Raw genomic sequence first — 19,189 nt, 5'->3', positions numbered from 1 at the left:
TACCTGGAAAAGGTCATCCAGAATATGACTTGTGCATCCACCATCTCCACATCTCTGATTGAGGCAGAAATATTTGCACAAAATTTGAAGGAGAAAAATGAGAATTATCACAACTGAAATATTCTGGTGAAATGCAGCTTTTTCAGAGGGATTTTGACATGGAAAAAACATATGTGAATGCTCTTTTGGCAAGATAAATATACACAGGATACAGAAAAGCATACCAGTCATCAATACTGATCCAGAATGTACCATTTATAAGAATTTTATATTATAAAACATATCTGAGCTATATTTAGATTTGTTATATTTCACAAACATGCTGGATCCAAAAATAGAACAGATTTCAGACATTAGCAAGCTATTTTTCATTTTTCATTTTTCTATCATATCTGATGCCAGATATTGGCATTCCACCCAATAAAACCAAATTTTCACCCTGTGGGGTGACTTTTTAAAGGTGAGCAGAATGCAAGAAAAATTAGACAAGGGACATTGCACACCTCATAGGGCTAGGACTACATCTATGGCTGATCTAGAAGATCGGGTGAATGAATAAGAAGGTCCAGCATGATTTGAAGTTGTTTGATTGATAACAGGGCCAGGAGTGACTGTAGCAGATGTGCTATCTGATGCTTCCTCACTAGGCCTAGTCTTCTTGCTGTTGTAGTTGGCCAGGTTGTTGATGGATCCCACAGTGTCCACCTTTGTAAGAGGTGTTCTGTGAGCTATGGAACTAGAGTGGGGATTCTGTACTGGTGGATGTGGAGTCACAGGGATTACTATGGTGTACAATCGGATGCCAGTTACGGTCTAGTCTCACACTTACTTAGTGGAGATTGTTAGCACTTGGATATCCATTGCACGATCTCTGCACTTTCTCAGGAAATCCTCGAGAAAGTAGCAAGCAGGAGAGAGAAAGTAAATAACGAAAAGATGATGCCCAAACACCTCAAAGAGAGTATTCAGTAGCTTTACTAAAGTCAAAGCAATTACTATACTTCAAGGGGAATGTGATACAACATGATTCCTGACACAGAGTATACATAGTGGTGGTTTGAAAGATAGAAAAAGGTAGTGTTACATCTGTGACTACAAGTATGTAATGCGAGTTGGATTGTGGGCTTAAGTAAGCGAATGTCACGTATGTAAGAATAACAGTAAAGTAAAGATATGCTTGTAGTGAATGCTCTCAGTAGCCATGAAATTCGTGAAGTGGGGATTATAATAGGTAAAGCATCTGTTACAGCAGGCTACGTTCAGAAACGACTGGGCTGAATGAATCCAGTTTTGTCGAGGTCACACTTTGTCACATTGGACTTAGTGAAATTCTGTCAAGTTGATACATCTTCTCTACCTCAACATAAATCTGTGTTCATCCTCACCCTCCCATTGCCCTTCGTCTATCCAGCCTATGTTGTCTTCACTGTCACCTCTATGTGACTCATCAGTATCAACAAATTCATCGTCTTCCACAACAATCTCATCCATGTCAAAGGCAACATCATCCTCAGTTAGCTGCAGCAATGTTTCATCCACCACCCTGTTCTCAATGTTGTTGAGAATTCCAAGGCTGGTGATGTTCGTATTTTGATATGTACAGATGCCGCAGGAATGGTGAGTGGCTTAAGAAAAAGATTCCTGGTTAGTGGTGCTCATTGCTAACCTAACAGGGATGCAACATACCTGATATCGATGTCATAGTCCAATGGAAACTTCCATCCAGTGTTTCCTCATTCATTCAAAGGGCTGGGAGGGCTGCACGAGGACCTGGTAGTGGGCTTGCAGTGCTTCTTGTTGAGAAGTCAGCATACAACATTGACCTAACAATGCTTCAAGATCAGAACCAAAAAAGAAGAAAGCGACTGTATGAGAGCTGATGAGCTACCAAAAAACCAAGGACAAGAGCTACGCTGTCAACCATGGTGTATTGCGCAGTGCATTCAGAGGCACCTCTGATGAGATTAAGGCCAGGATCAAGGTACCACTTGACCAAATTTCAATCGACAAGGGTTTGCATACAGTTGTGCAGACCACAGAATGTAGGTGAAAGGTATTGACAGCAATCTATGGAAATGATGTACCTTGTAAGTCTCTCGCAATCAATCTATGAAATCCAGAACTTACCCCAAAAATTTATAGATCTGACTGTTCCATGTTGCGATCTGTGTTAAACAGGTCTGCTCCTCCATCACAGACTTCTCACAAAAAGAACGTCACTCTAGGAATCATCAATAAGCAGCTGAAAAAAGCAATTGTCAAATGGCAGACAGAGATTTGGACACATGACTTTGAGGACTCACTGTTCAGACCCTCCGCCATTCTCGCTAATGCAGCTATTGAATCGCTTTCTTCCTTTGGAAATCTGGAACGGCTAATTGATCTTGAAAACACGATGGGTGGGAGCTGGGCGTGGTTCGGCAAATACAGTGACAAGCTTTTGGATCTGTCTAAGACCTTGGATGTTGCACCTAAGCAGCCTAAGCCCTCAAAACCATGGGCAGCAAGAGGAGAAAAGCACGTAAGCGAAGCATCAGAGCTTGGAGAAGGATGTGGGAGTGGGGTGAAGGAAGATCAAGCCAAACAATGACACACCTCAAACATCGTGGAAGTGCCTCCCACACCTGTCAATCCACGGCCCGGATGGTCATCTTCTCACCTCTCACTGCCTCCTCCATCCACTCCTCACTAGGCCTCACCAGCCAGCCTTTCCACATACTCGTCCTCCACAAACAGTGCCAGCAAGTCCATTACTGCACAATCCATATGCTGCACTCATAACTTCCCCGCTTGTTCCGCATCTTCAACAACCCCAATTTCCTGGCCCATTTCTATAAAATACCCCATCATCTGCTTCTCCCCAACTGCTGAAGTAATCATTTCTTTTATATTCATATCCATCATAACTTATCATCCCTGGCTGCTTCCATACAAGTCCAATCACACTCAAAGTTTGTATTTTTGTATCTTAGATGTAATAGTGTTAATTCAATGAGTAACTTCGTATAAAAGAGGTGTGAGGAACAACTTTATTTTTTTGAAGTGCATGAAATTTCGCTAAGTCCCCTGTCACACATGTGGGACCTCGACAAAACTGGCTCTGTTCCACCCAGTCCTTGAGAGGTGTTCGCCCTTTTCACTCACCACCTGATGTTTGCAGCCACAACAACACCACAACAAATAACAAATAGTCACCATATCTAGAACACCCTCAAGGACCTGGTAAGCGAGTCTAGGGGGTCAGGACCAAAAAGATTTCAAAAGCTGTTTGGCAACTGTTGCAATGCTTTGGCTTATTTGGACATCATCACATCAATCACAGTGACAGCTGAAGCACTGACATGACACTGGGAGAGACCCTAAGGTCTATGTAAGCCAAAGGCTTCTGTGACTACATCATTCTTTGTGATGGCTGTATTATTGTAGAAGGAAGAGTGCATTGAGCCTGAGGCTATATGCATCCCAGCAAGGAAAACCGTGATACAAGGCAAACATTCTTGGGCAACTCTTATGTTTCACTAGTCCTGTGACCACTCCCTCCTTTGAGGAAGAAATCGATCATGATCCCAAGAATCCTCCCCTTGGCACAAGGGGTGCTGGTGATAAGCAGGTCAATGAATCTTAACAGCTCAATGGGTTTTTCCTTGTCAAAGTTAGGGGCTCCTCAGGAGCCTGGCAATGGCATCAGTCTAGACGATCTTCTGCCTCCAGTGGCTGGAGCTTCATCTTGGGTGTTATCTGGCATGTTTGTAATATTTCTTTGGGCTAACGAGTTCAGGTTTATATTATCAGATGCCCTAACAGTTTTTCTACGAGTCATGCAAGGAGGTGGCTGGGATACTGTCTCTGTCCTTAACGGAAATCTTTGCGCTACTGCTGTTGCAGGTTGCTTAGCTTTTTGTTTAGGTGGAGGTGGTAAACCTGACGATTCCCCTGCTTTAATAGAATTTGCTGTTTGTCTGATTTTTGGTGCCATGGTGAACGGCTCTGCACTAGTATTTAAATTGCTTCAAACGCTAGCGGTTTTTAATTTAAACTTTCATTCAAATAAAATGATCCTGTAGATCACTAAACTTTTCAAGTCTTTGCTTTATCAAAAACAAAAGGAGACCCTTGTGGTGGGCTCCAGATGATACGCGTTGCACGGGGATGACCGTGTAAGTGCGAAACATGCAAACAAGGATCAAGCACATCGGGAAAACCCTAAACACCTAAACACTTACACACACACACACACACACTATCACAGTCTCAGTGCATGAGTTCGAGGGCCTTTGGTATTGAGAAATACCACTTTCGTTAACTCTCAAGAGATTTCGTTCAAAATGAGTTTTTATTATGAAGTGTGGTTTAGAATAGTTCAATAGAACAAAGTATGTCTTTTCTGGGAACTTGGTCTCTTAAATGCAAAGTTCTTTGATCACAGTTTCTTTTATTAACACAAAACACGACTTCAATTGACTTTTATGACTCCTGTGAGTTTTTATTATGTCACTACACTCCAAAACTAAGGGTACAAGTATGCTGTCTCGTCTAAATGATACTGTGTTCTTAAAACCTCTTATTCAAAAGTCTCCAAGTAAGTTGACTCCCAAGCATGCTGGCTTCGTTCACACTGTACTTTTCTGACCACGAAGAAATCTCCTTTAATTGATTACAACTGTCCACCTCCTAAGTTCCTACTTGGAGTGCAACTAGCTGGTCAACGGGGGGGGTGATTGCTTGCCTTTTGACCTGCCAGCATGCTCCTTATATACTCCAGGAACCCCTATCTATGTTTTACATGTGTTTTAATGCAGGATACTTCGGTCCAAATTACAAATATGAATTTTAAAGAACATGTGGTATATTTTGTAGTCTATCTCTGTGAACACTACAGATTTTGTAGTGTCACGTCTTTCATTTTTAAATGCATCAGTGTTTGATGTGTATGCGGAGTTAGCCGATGTAGCTATTCTTAGCTTGGCGTGATCTCGCGTGTTTCTTTTCTATGGCCCGGTTACTGGTTTGACAGATGGCATCATATAATGATTAACGTTTACTGATGCATTGATCCACATGCATACATATTTACCAATAGTCTTCGGTCTCCCATCGTTTCCGAGTTTTTAATTAAAATGCCTTGTCTTGGCTTGTCTTTTCATTACGGAAGTCAGGAGACACTCCGAAGGTGCTTTCAAATGTCTTTCTTAATTGTCAGGGGGTTCTTATTATATTTCATATAATAGAATGTGTCTTTTTTAGTGTTTGCAGGTCCAGTTAAGTCCAGTTTTTTACCTCAAAACGACGCAACTGGCAACCACAACCGGTCTAGACCGATCCAAATATTGAGGGACCGCAACCGGACCGCTTTGGACCGGTCCTAATCGGTCCACAACGCAAAAAAGACCGGTCCAGACCAGTTGCGACCGGTCTTTTGTTGTAAAATTTATTACACCACAGAAACTAAATATTACCCACGTACATTGCATACGTAGATAGATATTTTAATTCTCCGTAGACTGATTAAAAATCTAAGCAATTCCGTCAAGATTTGACTGAGGTAGGGCGAAAACAGAAAGGACGTACATTTGAATCACATGTATAAAAATGTTTTTGGCCATATCTCAACCAATTCTTGACCATTTTTGATGATTCAGGGACCGAAAATTAAGTAAAATGTGCACGAGTAAGGTCCAGCACGTGATGGGACGAAAGACCGGTTGCAACCGGTCTAAACCGGTCTTTTTCAGTTTTTATATATTTACAAAAACATGGCAACTGGCAACTGCACTGACCACAAATGTGGGCAACTGCAACTGGAAAAAGACCGGACCGTGGTTCAGTCCAGTTCAGTCCTATGTATATTTTCAGTCCTGTAGACTGGACCTGCAAACACTAGTCTTTTTCCCATGTTTGTACTTGTGACATTCAGACGCATCAGTCTTTGATGTACACGGGAATCACTGTACATGTCTTTCTGAATGGCCGTGAGCCACGCTAAGTCTTCGTACATTTATTACTTAGGCATAGTTTAGTTTTTCAATGTTTCAGACATGCCGTTTAAGCGTCTATGTCATCTTTTCTGTATTTCTTGTATAAGCATGAGTTTCCACAATAAATCCATTATGTGTTTCTAAACCCTTTGGTAGTAATGCAATTCTTCTCCCTGCGTTGGGTGTTTACTCTAGAACCTCTTTGTGCTCTATTTCATGGTAGGTGAATCTTAGATAGGATCCAAGTATAATGTCACGACGCATACTGCTGCCAGTTCCAAAGCCTTTGTCCTATTTTCAGATTCCACGCATTTGCACTTTTAGTCAACTGAGCCAGGTATGCACATTGACTCTTTGTATCATTGCAATTGTACATAGTGTATTTATTAGAGATGACCTTTATTGGTAAAATCGTTAACATCGAATTTTATACAGGTGAAATGGTTTCATCTGTATCACCAGCCTGGGAATCCCATACCAGGACCTGGTTAGTTAGTCCAGCCACAGGCTGTGAAAAAAAAGGACACCTTGGGCAGACGGCCTTCAATCATCAAGTTGAGTAACTTGCAGCATAATATAGTAATTACAGAATGTTCTGGGAGGAATACAGCTCCAATAGAGGCCATCAAGCACCAGAAAACAGGTGATATAAGATATTCATTAATTTCCTGCCATATTTGGGCATTTTTTCATCATCACTTGATCAAATTACTATGTGTCATTACCAGCAAACTACTTGACCATTGACCAACGACACGAACAATATCCTAAAATCTACAGTATGTCTAACATTGGTTCCACACATTCTATGTGTCATGGTACCATTGAGACAGAGCCACCTGCCCTTGAAGCTTGATGCAGAGGGCTTCACAATCTGGTCCACTTTTCCTCACCTCCTCCATCCTCAGGCTAGTTGAGCAACACTAAATATGCATTCATTCAAGTTTACTCGCCCATTCGCTCTCATCCTCACAATCATCTGTCTCATGATCATGGTACCCACCTCGGATGTCCCCAATAGCGCCATCATCAAGGACACAATCACGACCCATTTGCCAGCAGCCACCTCAACCACCACCGAAACAGGTGGTTCGACACTCAAGCAAGACTCTTCAGATTGTCTTGAAAGAGGTTTTTTTCAATGTGATGAAGAAACTAATAAATGTTGTTCAGGACTGAAATGTGTTTATAATTTTCAATGCACCAGTAAGTCCCCCACTATCAATTGCTGAAAAGGGTAAACCTTGATGATTGTCCATATCGCCTTCACTTTTTCAAGAGTTTTTGTGCTTAGGTCACCTTTTAAGCCACTCTCAGCCATGTTTGGAGATTGCCCAAATTTGTGTGCTGGCGTAGTTGAATTTACCCTTCAATTTTGACTTTTAACAATCAAATGAGTTATGCAGACCTCCTCTATGAAAGAACTAAACCTTGATGCCATTTGTTTATTCTCCAAGTTGTCAAAGATGCCTCAAGTATACAGCAAGTTGATCCATCACACAGCCCAATCCTGTAGCAGGCCTTCCTGCATTCCACTGCTCAGAGCTCCAAAAAAAAACATCCAAAAACCATTTGCTCAAAGCATGATGCTCAAGGCCTGCATCCCCACACCTCCAGCCACTCAGGCCTAGAGAGCAAAGCAGGGGGTTCCCAAAGGTGGGATATGCATCAGATGAGCTGTCGGTGAGGTTTTCATCTAGGTATAATTTGTAGTGGCCATCCCTGGTAAACGTGGTTGATTAGCAAATGAGAAAGTGCAAGGAAGAAGGGAAAAGAAGAGATGATATGAACGGAGAGAAAGGAAATCAAAAAGAAGAAAAGTGAGAGACAAACTCACCCCCCTCTGAAAGATATAACGTCTGGCTCACAAAATGCCACACTGTAATTGTTCTTCCCTGTCCATTTGAAGACTTCCAAGTTTTCTCTGTCGAATCTCCACAAGGACCTACACACACCAACAAAACCAGAAAGAAAAAAAACCATCAGCACCCAAACCCATGCACAAAAGCAAAAGAAAAAAATGTACAACAGCCCCATTCCCATAACACCCCCTCCCCCTCTCATTCCTAACTGCTTCCTCACCCAACCAAACTCCAAATGTCATCCCACCCTCATCACACACAACCACCAACTCATGCACACTCCTCCCCTTATCATTTTTGCATGTGCTTTGTTCGCAGTTCATGTAGAGCATGTTGAGTGATATACTGTATTGGTCTAGAGAGTCCATTTACGTGGGAGGTGGGCGAGGGCTGGGAGGTGTGTTTGGATCTGGGGGAGGAAAAAGGGAGCATTAGATCAGAAAAGGGAGGGAATGAAGAGAAAAAGAATGCACCATCTCAGCCACACCACCACTCAACACCTCCTGCGTACCCTCCCTCCTCCCAACAAAACAGCACCTAATTGTTCATCAATCACAGTCACCAATTCTTCTTCCATCCAACTGTCACCCACTCAGCGTCAATGCTCAACCCTCTCGACTCAGCATCAGTCTCACCATCCCATCGTCTGTAGTATATGGGATGTAGTCGCTGGCATGTATGATTCTGAGGGGGGTTGCATTTAAATGGTTTGAAGATAGGCTTGCTGGAGAAACACTGGCGACATGTATTCTAAGCCATAGTAGTCAGCTCAGGCATGCAATTTGATGTGATCATTGTTGAGGTGATATTTCTGTCACAAAGGAACATCCTCCACTCTGTTCCTTTTCTTCCAAGTTGTGTTGCTCGTTAACCTTGAATGTTTTGTCAATGAGGTGGTTTGATGACCAATGCTGAGGAAACTGGGCTTACCAATCATGGAGCCGACATTCCCGATTTGAAATTGCTGCCATGCTGACTATGAGTGGCAAGGAGTGCCAAGGGTGAGGGGAGTTTGGTAGATAGAGGGAGAAAGTGGTGACGAAAGGAGTGGGAGAGTTGAAATGAGAAGTTCCAGAGAAGGGGGAGTGGAGCACTTAGTCACCCACTACCAACTGACTAAATGTCATGGACCATATCTATATTCTAGATATATATGGGTCATAGAAAGCCCTGAAATCTAAAATATATTTTTGAGACATGGACCCTGAAATGTCACACAAAAATTATAATGTTTGTGTCACACCTCCAAAATATATTTTGCAAGTGAAATGCAGTACTATATATGGTCAGGATATGCGTGGTATCAAGATATGCGGATTTCACTTTTCGTGTCCTTCCCTTACTCCTGCTCTTTCAAGAAAATTCACTCATGTTGAAATGGTGTATTTAATACTGCTTGCAAATTTTTGACAGGATTCATGAAGTGTACGAAGTGTGAGAAGCCAAAGGGTGAGATTTTAGATAGGTGTATGACGCTTTGGCTGCCAGGAACGCATTCTGTGTGAGGCTTACTCCCAATTTTTTTCCGTAGACACTATCTAATACCAATATTAGGCACATCCTCAAAATTTCAGGAAGGCAGGACAAGTGGAAGTCGTCAAAATCGATTTTGAGAAAGAAATACGTGACAATTGCCCTGCTTGGGAGACTGTCACATTGTGCAAAATCCCTCAGTGACATTACTGTGACATGCCTTTGCATATCTTGTTCACTTGCCTCCTCACGACGGCAACACTCCAAGGCTACAACACATCTTCCAAAAATTCTCAAAATTTTGGGCAGCATGTTAAATTGAATTGGCTAGCGTATTGTAAAATTTTAAGGCTGAACAATATGATCTTGAAGCTACATCAACGAAAAAGTCAAATATCTGCATATCCTGACCAGATATAGTAAGGATATATTTTTGGTGAGTGGACCCTGAAATGTCACTGTCACATCTTAGAAATATATTTTTGTGCTGGCTTGGCCTTAGGATATATTTTGTGACACAGACATGGTAAGGATATATTTTTCTGGTCTGTAGGGGTGTCAGGGGTCCTAGTTTCAGCAAAAAATTTGTGATTTTTTTGCTGTCTGGGATATATATTCTGGAAGATTCTGCAATGATTTCCAGAGGTTTGGGCACTATGTCTGGCTTGTGCTCCCAGTATGTAAGGTAGCGGACAGCCATACCTCGCTAACTTCACGTGAATAGTCCTAATCAGGTGACATTCTACAAAGTAGACAGAAATGAAAGAGCAACATGTAATGCTGCAAAACCGAGCTGAACATTTCATTTGAAATCGTATTTTGAGTGCTTTTGCAAGTTTTCAGAGCTTGACTCGAAAATCTGAAGGAGGAGTTCCAATTATACAGATTTCACAGAGTGCACTGTAATTCATGTGATGTGCTGCCTTAGACAACACCATTTTCAGAACTCCTCATCGAGATCGTCATTTATAACCAAAAATATGCAATGGTTGCTAATGCGATACAATTCCACACAACATGTTCAAGCTCGATTTGCTAAATAATGCGTGCTAAATATCTGAGAAGTGTTTCTGTAAAAAATGTCTGTTTTGGGATAGATCACGTGACGTTAGCGAGGTATGGCTGTCCGCTACCTTAGGTAGCAATAAGGGGCATCAATAGCATCTACCTGAGTAGTATCATCCACTTCCAAACACACTATGAACATAGTTTGCATTACAGATTCATTTATTGTTCTCTAACAATGTTGGGCCTTAATGACATGTGTGATTCACTTTGAAGCTATTCCGTCCAAGATTTCTGAGTTGCTTGTGTATTATCCACTTTGACACTATAGATACAGTTCACACTATGGAATTTTTTAGCTGCCTAGAAATCCCCTCCACTTCTGCCTTTACTTCAGCTCTGAGATCTCCAGTTGTACCTTATCTGCATACCCCACCCACATCTGTATTACCATTAAGTTGACAAAGTGCTTTGATCTTTCTCTTCTTCTCTCTCCTGTCAGAAATTTCCCAGGCGCCTGATGAGGCTCCGGCCTTGCAATGTTGATTGCTGACATAATCAGGCCTTGCCAAACCCTTGCCAGCCCTTGTCATTTCACAGCAAGCCTGAGGAGATGATGCTGGGAAAATCTGGGGGGTGGTTGCCTTACAAGCTCTTACAAGCCAACCACACGTCTGATGTAATAATTATTTCCACATTACAAGCTTGATGATCTCTGGTAGGGTCTGATAAGATTAGTCCAGCCTCATAACATAGGCTCCAATTGCCTCTGCAGCCAACTCAAGGCTATGAACCAATTATTGGTGTTTTGTGTGTCTTATAAGGCTACCTGTATCCTTTTGATCATGTTCAGCTGAAAATGATATGAAATTTCATACAGAGAGTAAAGATAATGGTCTTGTAAGGTAGGCTAAAATACTAGATATATAAGTGGCCTTGGAAAGTTTCTTATATGCCTCTGTAGTGTAATGGTATTAGTGTTCGCAGGTCCAGTTAAGTCCAGTTTTTTACCTCAAAACGACGCAACTGGCAACCGCAACCGGTCTAGACCGATCCAAATATTGAGGGACCGCAACCGGACCGCTTTGGACCGGTCCTAATCGGTCCACAACGCAAAAAAAACCGGTCCAGACCGGTTGCGACCGGTCTTTTGTTGAAAAATTTATTGTGCCAGATATATTAAATGTTACCTCACGTATATAGCATGCGTAGATAGATAATTTAATTCTCCGTACGCTGGCCAAGATTTGAAGCGATTCGGTTAAGATTTGATTGAGATACGGTGAAAACGGAGAGAACATACATTCAAATTGCATATAAAAATGTTTTTGGCCATATCTCAACCAATTCTTGACCGTTTTTGATGATTCAGGGACCGAAAATTAAGTAAAATGTGCACGAGTAAGGTACAATATGTGATGAGACGAAAGACCGGTTGCAACCGGTCTAAACCGGTCTTTTTCGGTTTTTATATATTTACAAAAACATGGCAACTGGCAACTGGACTGATCACAAATGTGGGCAACTGGCAACTGGAAAAGACCGGACCGTGGTTCAGTCCAGTTCAGTCCTATGTATATTTTCAGTCCTGTAGACTGGACCTGCGAACACTAAATGGTATGTTGTGACTACAAATTTGTAGTCTTCATGTGAGGATCACAGTTCAATCTTTACTTGTTGCATTTTAATTTGCCACATTGTAAAGTCTAGACTGTGACTAATCATAATTTGGATAACCTTATCAGGCCTAATAATCTGCCCTTATTAAGTTAACCCAAAACTTAATAAAATAACTGCAATGTCATAAGCCATTATTAGGTTAGGGGTGCCTTGAGGGCCTAGGGAAATTTCTGACACCAGTTGCACCTTATCTGCATACCCCACCCACATCTGTATTACCATTGAGTTGACAAAGTGCTTTGATCTTTCTTGTCTCCTATCTCTCCAGTTGCACCTTATTCCATGATGACCAATAAGTACAAACACTTGTGCATGTCTCTGAATCCTAGACAAGGAGACCAGATCTCCTTGTCCAGGTCTTTCTCTTTCTCTTTCTCTTGAGTTCACCAAATTCTTTGTTGTTTCTCTTCTTCTCTTTCTTCCTTCCTCTCCTCCTCTTCTTCTCTCCCTGCCTTCCTCTCTCTTTCTCTTGAGTTTTAATTGTAAATTTATAGACAAAGAGTTCACCAAGTTCTTTGTTATTTCTCTCCTTCTCTTCCTTTCTTCCTCTGCTCCTTTTCTTCTCCCCCTGCCTTCCTCTCTCTTTCTCTTGAGTTTTAATTGTAACTTTATGGATAACAAATTCCATTCTCCTCTAACAAATTCTGTTCACCATGTCATAATATGGTGTTCTTTGTATTTACCATGATTCTCTTCATGCTTGCCATTACTTGACTAATCTGTATAGTTCCAAGTGTAACACATAAATATGCCACACCATTGAAAATGATGTCTGGAACTGACCTTCAGACAGCACTGTGCTACCTCGAAGATATTCAGTCCAAGGTTCGTGAGTTGCTTAAGTATTATCGACTTCAAATGACACTATGGACTTCTAATGACACTATGGATACAGTTCACATTACAGATGTTTTTAGCTGCTCAAGAGTTCACAAAGGACTTTGTTGTTTCTCTCTTTCTCTTCCTCTCTTCCTCTCTCCCTCTCCTCCTTCCTTTCTCTCTCAACTCTTGATTGTAAATTCATGGACAACAAATTCCATTCTCCTCTAACAAATTCTGTTCACCATGTCATAATATAGGGTTCTTCTTTGTATTTTCCATGATGTGCTACCTTGAAGCCATTCAGTCCAAGGTTCATGAGTTGATCAAGTATTATCCACTTCAAATGACAGTATGGATGCAGTTTGCATTACAGATTTTTTTAGCTGCTCAGAGTTCACAAAGTCCTTTGTTGTTCAAAAATGTCTGGGTGTCCGGCAAATCAACATCCATGCCAAACAACTCCATCAAATATGTAATATAGGAAGATATATTTCTTGGAAGGGACATATTCCGGGAGATATGATATACTCAATTATAAGAATGAATACTCTGCAAGATATATATTTGGGACTGAAGAATATATTTGACAACTATATCTTGAGCCAACATATATCTTTCTCCCAAATTCTGAAACAAGATATATATTTCAACCATATCATGAATATTTTAATTATATCCTGAACCAAGATATATTTATGAACTATACCCTTAGTGTTAGCAAGTTCAGTTCAGTCGGGTTTTTTGCCCCCAAAACATGCAACCATGGACCGCAACCAGTCTAGGACCAACCCAGATATTGAGGGAACCGAACTGAACCACCTAGGACCGGTCTTTTGCAGTCTATGGAGCCAGTCCAGACCGATCCAGACCGGTTTTTTTGCATATAATTTATTATACCAATATAAACCATTTATATCTCAACTATTATTACTCTGAAAAATAAATTGGTTATATAAAATAGTAAAGCATGTAAATACCCGTCATTCTACCAATTTTTAAGAGATTTAATGAAGATTTGACATAGCTATGACTGAAACTGAATTACATCTCCCAGATACTCAGGAAAAATATGGATTTGGTTATATCTTTCTCAATTCTTAACCGTTTTTGATGAAACAAAAACCCAATAAAAGGTAATAAACGTGCTTACAAGGGTATGTAATGCACGTGACCGTTTAACCAGTTGCAACCGATCAAAACCGGTCTTTCAACAGTTTTAAAAGATTTTCGAAATGAGGCAACCGGCAACCAGACCAACCCCAAATTGGGGCAATTGCAACCAAAAAAAAAGACTGGACCATGGTCTGGTTCAGTTTGGTCTGCCAGTTTTTTGTGGTCCTATGGACTGAACCTTTAAACACTATATATCCTGAATCAAGATACATTATTTTTCAACTATATCTTGCATTTTCCAACTATGTACATCTTGAACCTGGATATATTACCAAAATATATATTTAAACTACATCCTGAATCAGGATATATCTTTCAACTATATCTTGTTGGCATCACCTGGATGTTGTTGTCCTCATGCACCATAAGGCTCTCATGTGGCTTGTTACTTCATGTCATACCCTCACTGTCAATTGCCTCCAGTGGGACCCTGTTCACGGTTCACCAAAGAAATGTTCCCTGGCCCCTGGGAGCTGAGGTTATGTTGTTTTTGTCACAGTGAAGTGGAGGATGAGTGCCATGTGATGCTCTACTGTGTTGCAACTCCTGCCTTCACAGAGAGATGAGGTGTCTCTTTTTCAGATGCCCAGCAGGTTGTCCCTGGAGTCTGATCTGCAGTTTAAAGTCTTCCTCCTGCAGACTTGTTGCATTTTTTTGTGGGTGAAAAAAGAGTTGTTGGAACCCTTGAAAAGTATGCATTTGAAGTCCTCAATATTTTTGAGGCAGTCAAGGTGTACCTTCATCCCAAGTTGTTGTGCCCTAGTGGTCACTAGATCTCTGTAGGACCTGCCGCCTTGATCTTGTGCCGCACATGTGCCCTTTTCACCCTGTGTCTGTAGTGTGCCATTTCTGTTGCAGATGAGATGGTCAAGATAAGTCAGGCTCATCCTGGGTCACAGTGAGTTTGTAGTTGCCAGTAGTGTTTAAAGGTTCAGTTCAGTCCAGTTTTTTGCCCTGAAAACGCGCAACCGTGGACCGCAACCGGTCCAGGACCGACCCAGATATTGAGGGAACCGAACCGAACCACCTAGGACCGGTCTTTTGTGGTCCATGATACTGGTTCAGACCGATCCAGACCGGTTTTTTGCGTATAATTCATCGGACCAATATAAACCATTTATATCTCAACCATTATTACTCTGAAAAATAAACGGGTTATATAGTATAGTAACGCATGTAAATACCCGTCGTTCTACCAATTTTCAAGAGATTTAATAAAGATCTGACATAGCTACAACTGAAACTGAATTACCTCTCCTCAAGACTTGGGCAAAATTTAATGTGGCAACTGTAAATTATTTGATGCATACCATACATTGATAGATGGTGAGCATATTTCCATACTTATAGTTTCAATATCCAAAAATTGAATCAAGCAAAATGATGAAAATTTGAGTGAGTTAGAATTAAAGTCATTCTGGTACAAGTTGCACAAACAAGTATTTATACCAAAATGGATTTGGTTATATCTTTCTCAGTTCTTAACCGTTTTTGATGAACCAAAAACCCAATTAAAGGTAATAAACGTGGTTACAATGCTATGTAATGCACGTGACCATTTAACCGGTTGCAACCGATTTAAACTGGTCTTTGAACAGTTTTAAAAGATTTTTAAAATAAGGCAACCAGCAACCGGATCAGCCCCAAATTTGGGCAACTGCAACCGAAAAAAAGACCGGACCATGGACCGGTTCAGTTCGGTCCACCGGTTTTTTGTGGTCCTATGGACTGAACCTTTAAACACTAGTTGCCAGGCTCCTCAAAATAGGTTTTAGACTTTTAATCATGTGCCCTGCCAGTCTGGTCAGTTTTGTTGGTCTGTCAGCTGATTGCAACAGTGATGGTGTGGTGCACTCTGTAGCGGAATTGTATTTAGGTGCTACAGTTGTGTGTCGGAAACCGACCGCGCCGGAATATATCTATCTATCTATCTATCACCTGACAAGTATCGGGGCACATGGTGTAGTTGGTTATCACGCTCGCTTAGCATTGTTGTGTGCGAGAGGTGCTGGGTTCAATTCCCAGTGTGTCCAGATTGAAAGTTCTTCACATCTTTTGTTTGCTTGAGCTGTAAATGCTTCAATTACAAAGTAGGAGATCAAGAGCCTTCACGCTGTGTCGGTCCAAGCGTAAACCCAAATACATTGTCACACATGCACTCCGCACACTCTCTCAACCCGAGCAGCTCATGAGCAACAACCGCTCTTTGATATGGCGCCCTATTGCACACTCGCCTTTATACCCATTCTTATATTATATATACTCCTGTTCCCTTCAGGTGTAGAATTCGTATTGACAATGAATGTCCGTGGGAATGCCTGCGGATATGTCCGGTGGTTACAACGATGTCTGTGTATGCCACCATCCTCTTCATAACTCGCTTAAACCTGTTTCTTCTCCAGTTCCTTTGACTCTTGTTTCTTTTGTTTTTCGTCTTTGTGCATCGCCAGTCAAGTAAGCCGCGTTTCTTCTCGAAAATCTAACTAAATGACCAATTTGTTACTAGTTCACCACGTCTGTACCATAGTAACGACGCTCACACACGATGACCACGACCACCCAAGAAACCGAGCAAAACATGGACAAATTTTCGACCCTCTTCTCTCCAAGTACACCGCGCGCTTCGCCCATTCTCGGTACAACAACCCTTCCAAATCCTTCCCAACCCTCGTCCTCCTCCGTCCCATCGTTCTACCACAGACACCACGCGAAGCAAGCAAGCTCGGATTCAGACTTTGGTGCTTTCGTATCGGTAGGACCGGCTGAAGATCCTCTTCTCGCGGACTTCGAGTTTAATGATAAACATCCGGTGTTGAAACCCACAACGTTCTTTGACAAATTTGCGCAGGATGCGAAGAGGAAGGTGGAGGAGAAGAGGAGGAGTGTGTTGGATGAGTTGTTGATGCACGAGGATGATCCGATGTATTGGTTGAAGGATGAGCGGACTGTGTCTGTTGAGGAGGAACGGCGGGAACCCAATGCCACCACGGACGAACAACCAAACGGATTACTAGACCAACAACCCCTCTCACCCCTCCTTCAAGACCTTGACCTCGAATTCTTCAAGAAATCCACCTCACGGCCCAGCCTCAATCCCTCCTCGTCGCCTACGCGATCGCCAACCGCACCGGTTCTCGCGCCGCCCACATTAGCGCCATTCATCGCCTCCAAACCCATCATCATCAATAACATCGATTATCCCATCTCTTCGTCGCCACCCCCCGACCCAGGACACGCAGAAAGACCCCATACGACATCCCCACCCCCAGGACGGTCAACATCGTATTCCAGCCGTTGGATGTCCTCGATATTAAGGTCCCACCCCGCGTCGAGTGGTGGGACTCCACTTCCCGGCGCACGATCGTCATTGGAGGGCGTATATTCTGCGGGGGCGTCTCATCCTCCTTCACACTCGCACTTCCACCCTCAGCAATCCCACTCAGAGCCAACGCAGCCTCACCACCCAATAGCACCCACGCCCATCCAAATAACACATACAACGCCATTCGCACCTTCCTCGACGAATCCGTTTGCAACACACGTGTTTAGGCCTATAAGCGGGGCACCTGGGTTTACGGGTGAGGATAGATACGAGAGGTGGGATAAAGGGTATTCGAGGGATTTGGAGAGGGAGTTGGTTGGGCGGGGACGACGTGATGGGGACGGCGAACGCGAACACTTGGAATTTGGATGGGATGGTGAGAGTGAGTCGAGAGGGTCGAGCGTTGATGCTGAGCGGGTGACGGTTGGGCGGAGGAAGAAAAAGGAATTGGCGAGCGTTATTGATGAACGGTTAGGTGCGGTTAAGCTTGTTGGGAGGAAGGAGGGTACGCAGGAGGTGTTGAGTGGGGGTGTAGCTGAGATGGTGCGTTGTTTTCCTGTGTGGATCCCTTCCTCTCGCCTTTCGTTCCCCCTTTTTCGACCTTTTCTCTCGTTGATTCTTCCTCACTTCCTTACCCCCTCTTCCGTTATTCGTAACATCCTCTTTCCCTGTTTTTTCTTTCATCAACTGGTCGCGGCGAACTCCTCGTCTCGTTTCCCTCATTGAAACGAACCTTGAAAAATCTCATCGTTCGTGTTCCGTTGGAGTAGCTCGACTCCCACCGCGCAATTTCTTCGTCTTGCGTCCTTTTCGTTTCTTCTCTTTCTCCCTCCTAATTAGACTCATCAATCCCAACCTTCTAACACCTCCTTCCTTCTCCCCCCAGATCCGAACACACCTCCCAGCCCTCGCCCGCCTCCCACGTACCTGGACGCTCCTATACTCTCTAGACCAACACGGTATATCGCTCAACACGCTCTACGCGAACTGTGAACGAAACGGCCGTGAAAATAATAAGGATAAGGGAGGGAGGAGTGCGGGTGAGTTGGTGGTTGTGCGTGATGAGGGTGGGATGACGTTTGGTGTTTGGTTGGGTGAGGAAGGGGTTAGGAATGGGAGGGGGAGGGGGTATTATGGGAGTGGGGAATCGTGCGTATTTTTCTTTCTTTGTAAGTGGATTTGGGTGTTGATGTCTTTTTTTGGGTGGGGTGTGTAGGTTCTTGTGGAAGTTTGACGGAGAAAAGTTGGAGGTCTTCAAATGGACGGGGAAGAACGACTATGTGGCGCTTTGTGAACCAGAGTTTATATCTTTCGGAGGGGGGTGAGTTTGTTCTCTCACTTTTCTTCTTCTCGACTCTCTCTCTCTCCATCATTTTCAATTTCGCATGCTGCCACTTTTCTCTCGCATTTTCTCATTTTCTAATCCACCACATTTACCAGAGACGGCCACTACGGATTATACCTAGACGAAAACCTCACCGACGGCTCGTCCGCTGCATGTCCCACTTTCGGGAACCCCCCGCTTTGCTCTTTAGGCCCGAGGAAGGCGGCGGGATCCGTGGATTTCGAGTGTGTGGGGCTGGAAGTGTGGGGGTGCGGGCCTTGAGCATCATTATTTTTGGGTGCTTTGTTTGGACGTTTTTTTCGGAGCTCTGAGCGTGGAATGCTGGGTGGTACCTTGTTTGTGGATAGATATAGGATGGGCTGCGTGATGGGTCAAGTGTATTGTTGCGCCTTTTGACAACTTGGAGAATAAACAAATGGCATCAAGATACGATAACTTCGTTGCTGAAAAGTCGCAGTGGCTTTCTCGCATCCAAGTTATCAACCTCCACGATCGGATAGTTTTGGATCACGCCTTTTTATAGGACAAGCAT

At 42.8% G+C, this 19,189-nt stretch overlaps 4 protein-coding genes across 4 annotated transcripts; 3 read left to right on the top strand and 1 right to left on the bottom strand.

The window, feature by feature from the left end:
• Window positions 1-1,614: 1,614 nt before the first annotated feature.
• On the top strand, window positions 1,615-1,880 carry LACBIDRAFT_307604 (uncharacterized protein; the record flags this gene model as incomplete). Its single annotated transcript, XM_001886231.1, has 2 exons — window positions 1,615-1,617; window positions 1,674-1,880. The coding sequence occupies 2 exons, from the start codon at window positions 1,615-1,617 to the stop codon at window positions 1,878-1,880; spliced, it is 210 nt and encodes a 69-aa protein (XP_001886266.1).
• A 198-nt stretch (window positions 1,881-2,078) lies between these two features.
• On the top strand, window positions 2,079-2,590 carry LACBIDRAFT_331785 (uncharacterized protein; the record flags this gene model as incomplete). Its single annotated transcript, XM_001886230.1, has 2 exons — window positions 2,079-2,087; window positions 2,198-2,590. 2 exons carry the CDS (start codon window positions 2,079-2,081, stop codon window positions 2,588-2,590), a joined length of 402 nt encoding a protein of 133 aa, XP_001886265.1.
• A 5,249-nt stretch (window positions 2,591-7,839) lies between these two features.
• On the bottom strand, window positions 7,840-8,205 carry LACBIDRAFT_307603 (uncharacterized protein; the record flags this gene model as incomplete). The annotated part of the gene is made up of 2 exons (XM_001886151.1): window positions 7,840-7,920; window positions 8,002-8,205. 2 exons carry the CDS (start codon window positions 8,203-8,205, stop codon window positions 7,840-7,842), a joined length of 285 nt encoding a protein of 94 aa, XP_001886186.1.
• An 8,330-nt stretch (window positions 8,206-16,535) lies between these two features.
• LACBIDRAFT_295326 (uncharacterized protein) lies at window positions 16,536-19,080 on the top strand (the record flags this gene model as incomplete). Its single annotated transcript, XM_001886229.1, has 5 exons — window positions 16,536-17,694; window positions 17,788-17,855; window positions 18,199-18,461; window positions 18,529-18,633; window positions 18,753-19,080. 5 exons carry the CDS (start codon window positions 16,536-16,538, stop codon window positions 18,916-18,918), a joined length of 1,761 nt encoding a protein of 586 aa, XP_001886264.1. The 3' UTR covers window positions 18,919-19,080.
• Between the last annotated feature and the right edge of the window lie 109 nt (window positions 19,081-19,189).

Source organism: Laccaria bicolor, genomic scaffold (assembly GCF_000143565.1).
Source record: "Laccaria bicolor S238N-H82 LACBIscaffold_36 genomic scaffold, whole genome shotgun sequence".
NCBI lineage: Eukaryota > Fungi > Basidiomycota > Agaricomycetes > Agaricales > Hydnangiaceae > Laccaria > Laccaria bicolor.
The sequence above is the reverse complement of the archived record's forward strand: the minus strand, read 5'-3'. Positions and strand labels throughout refer to the sequence as shown.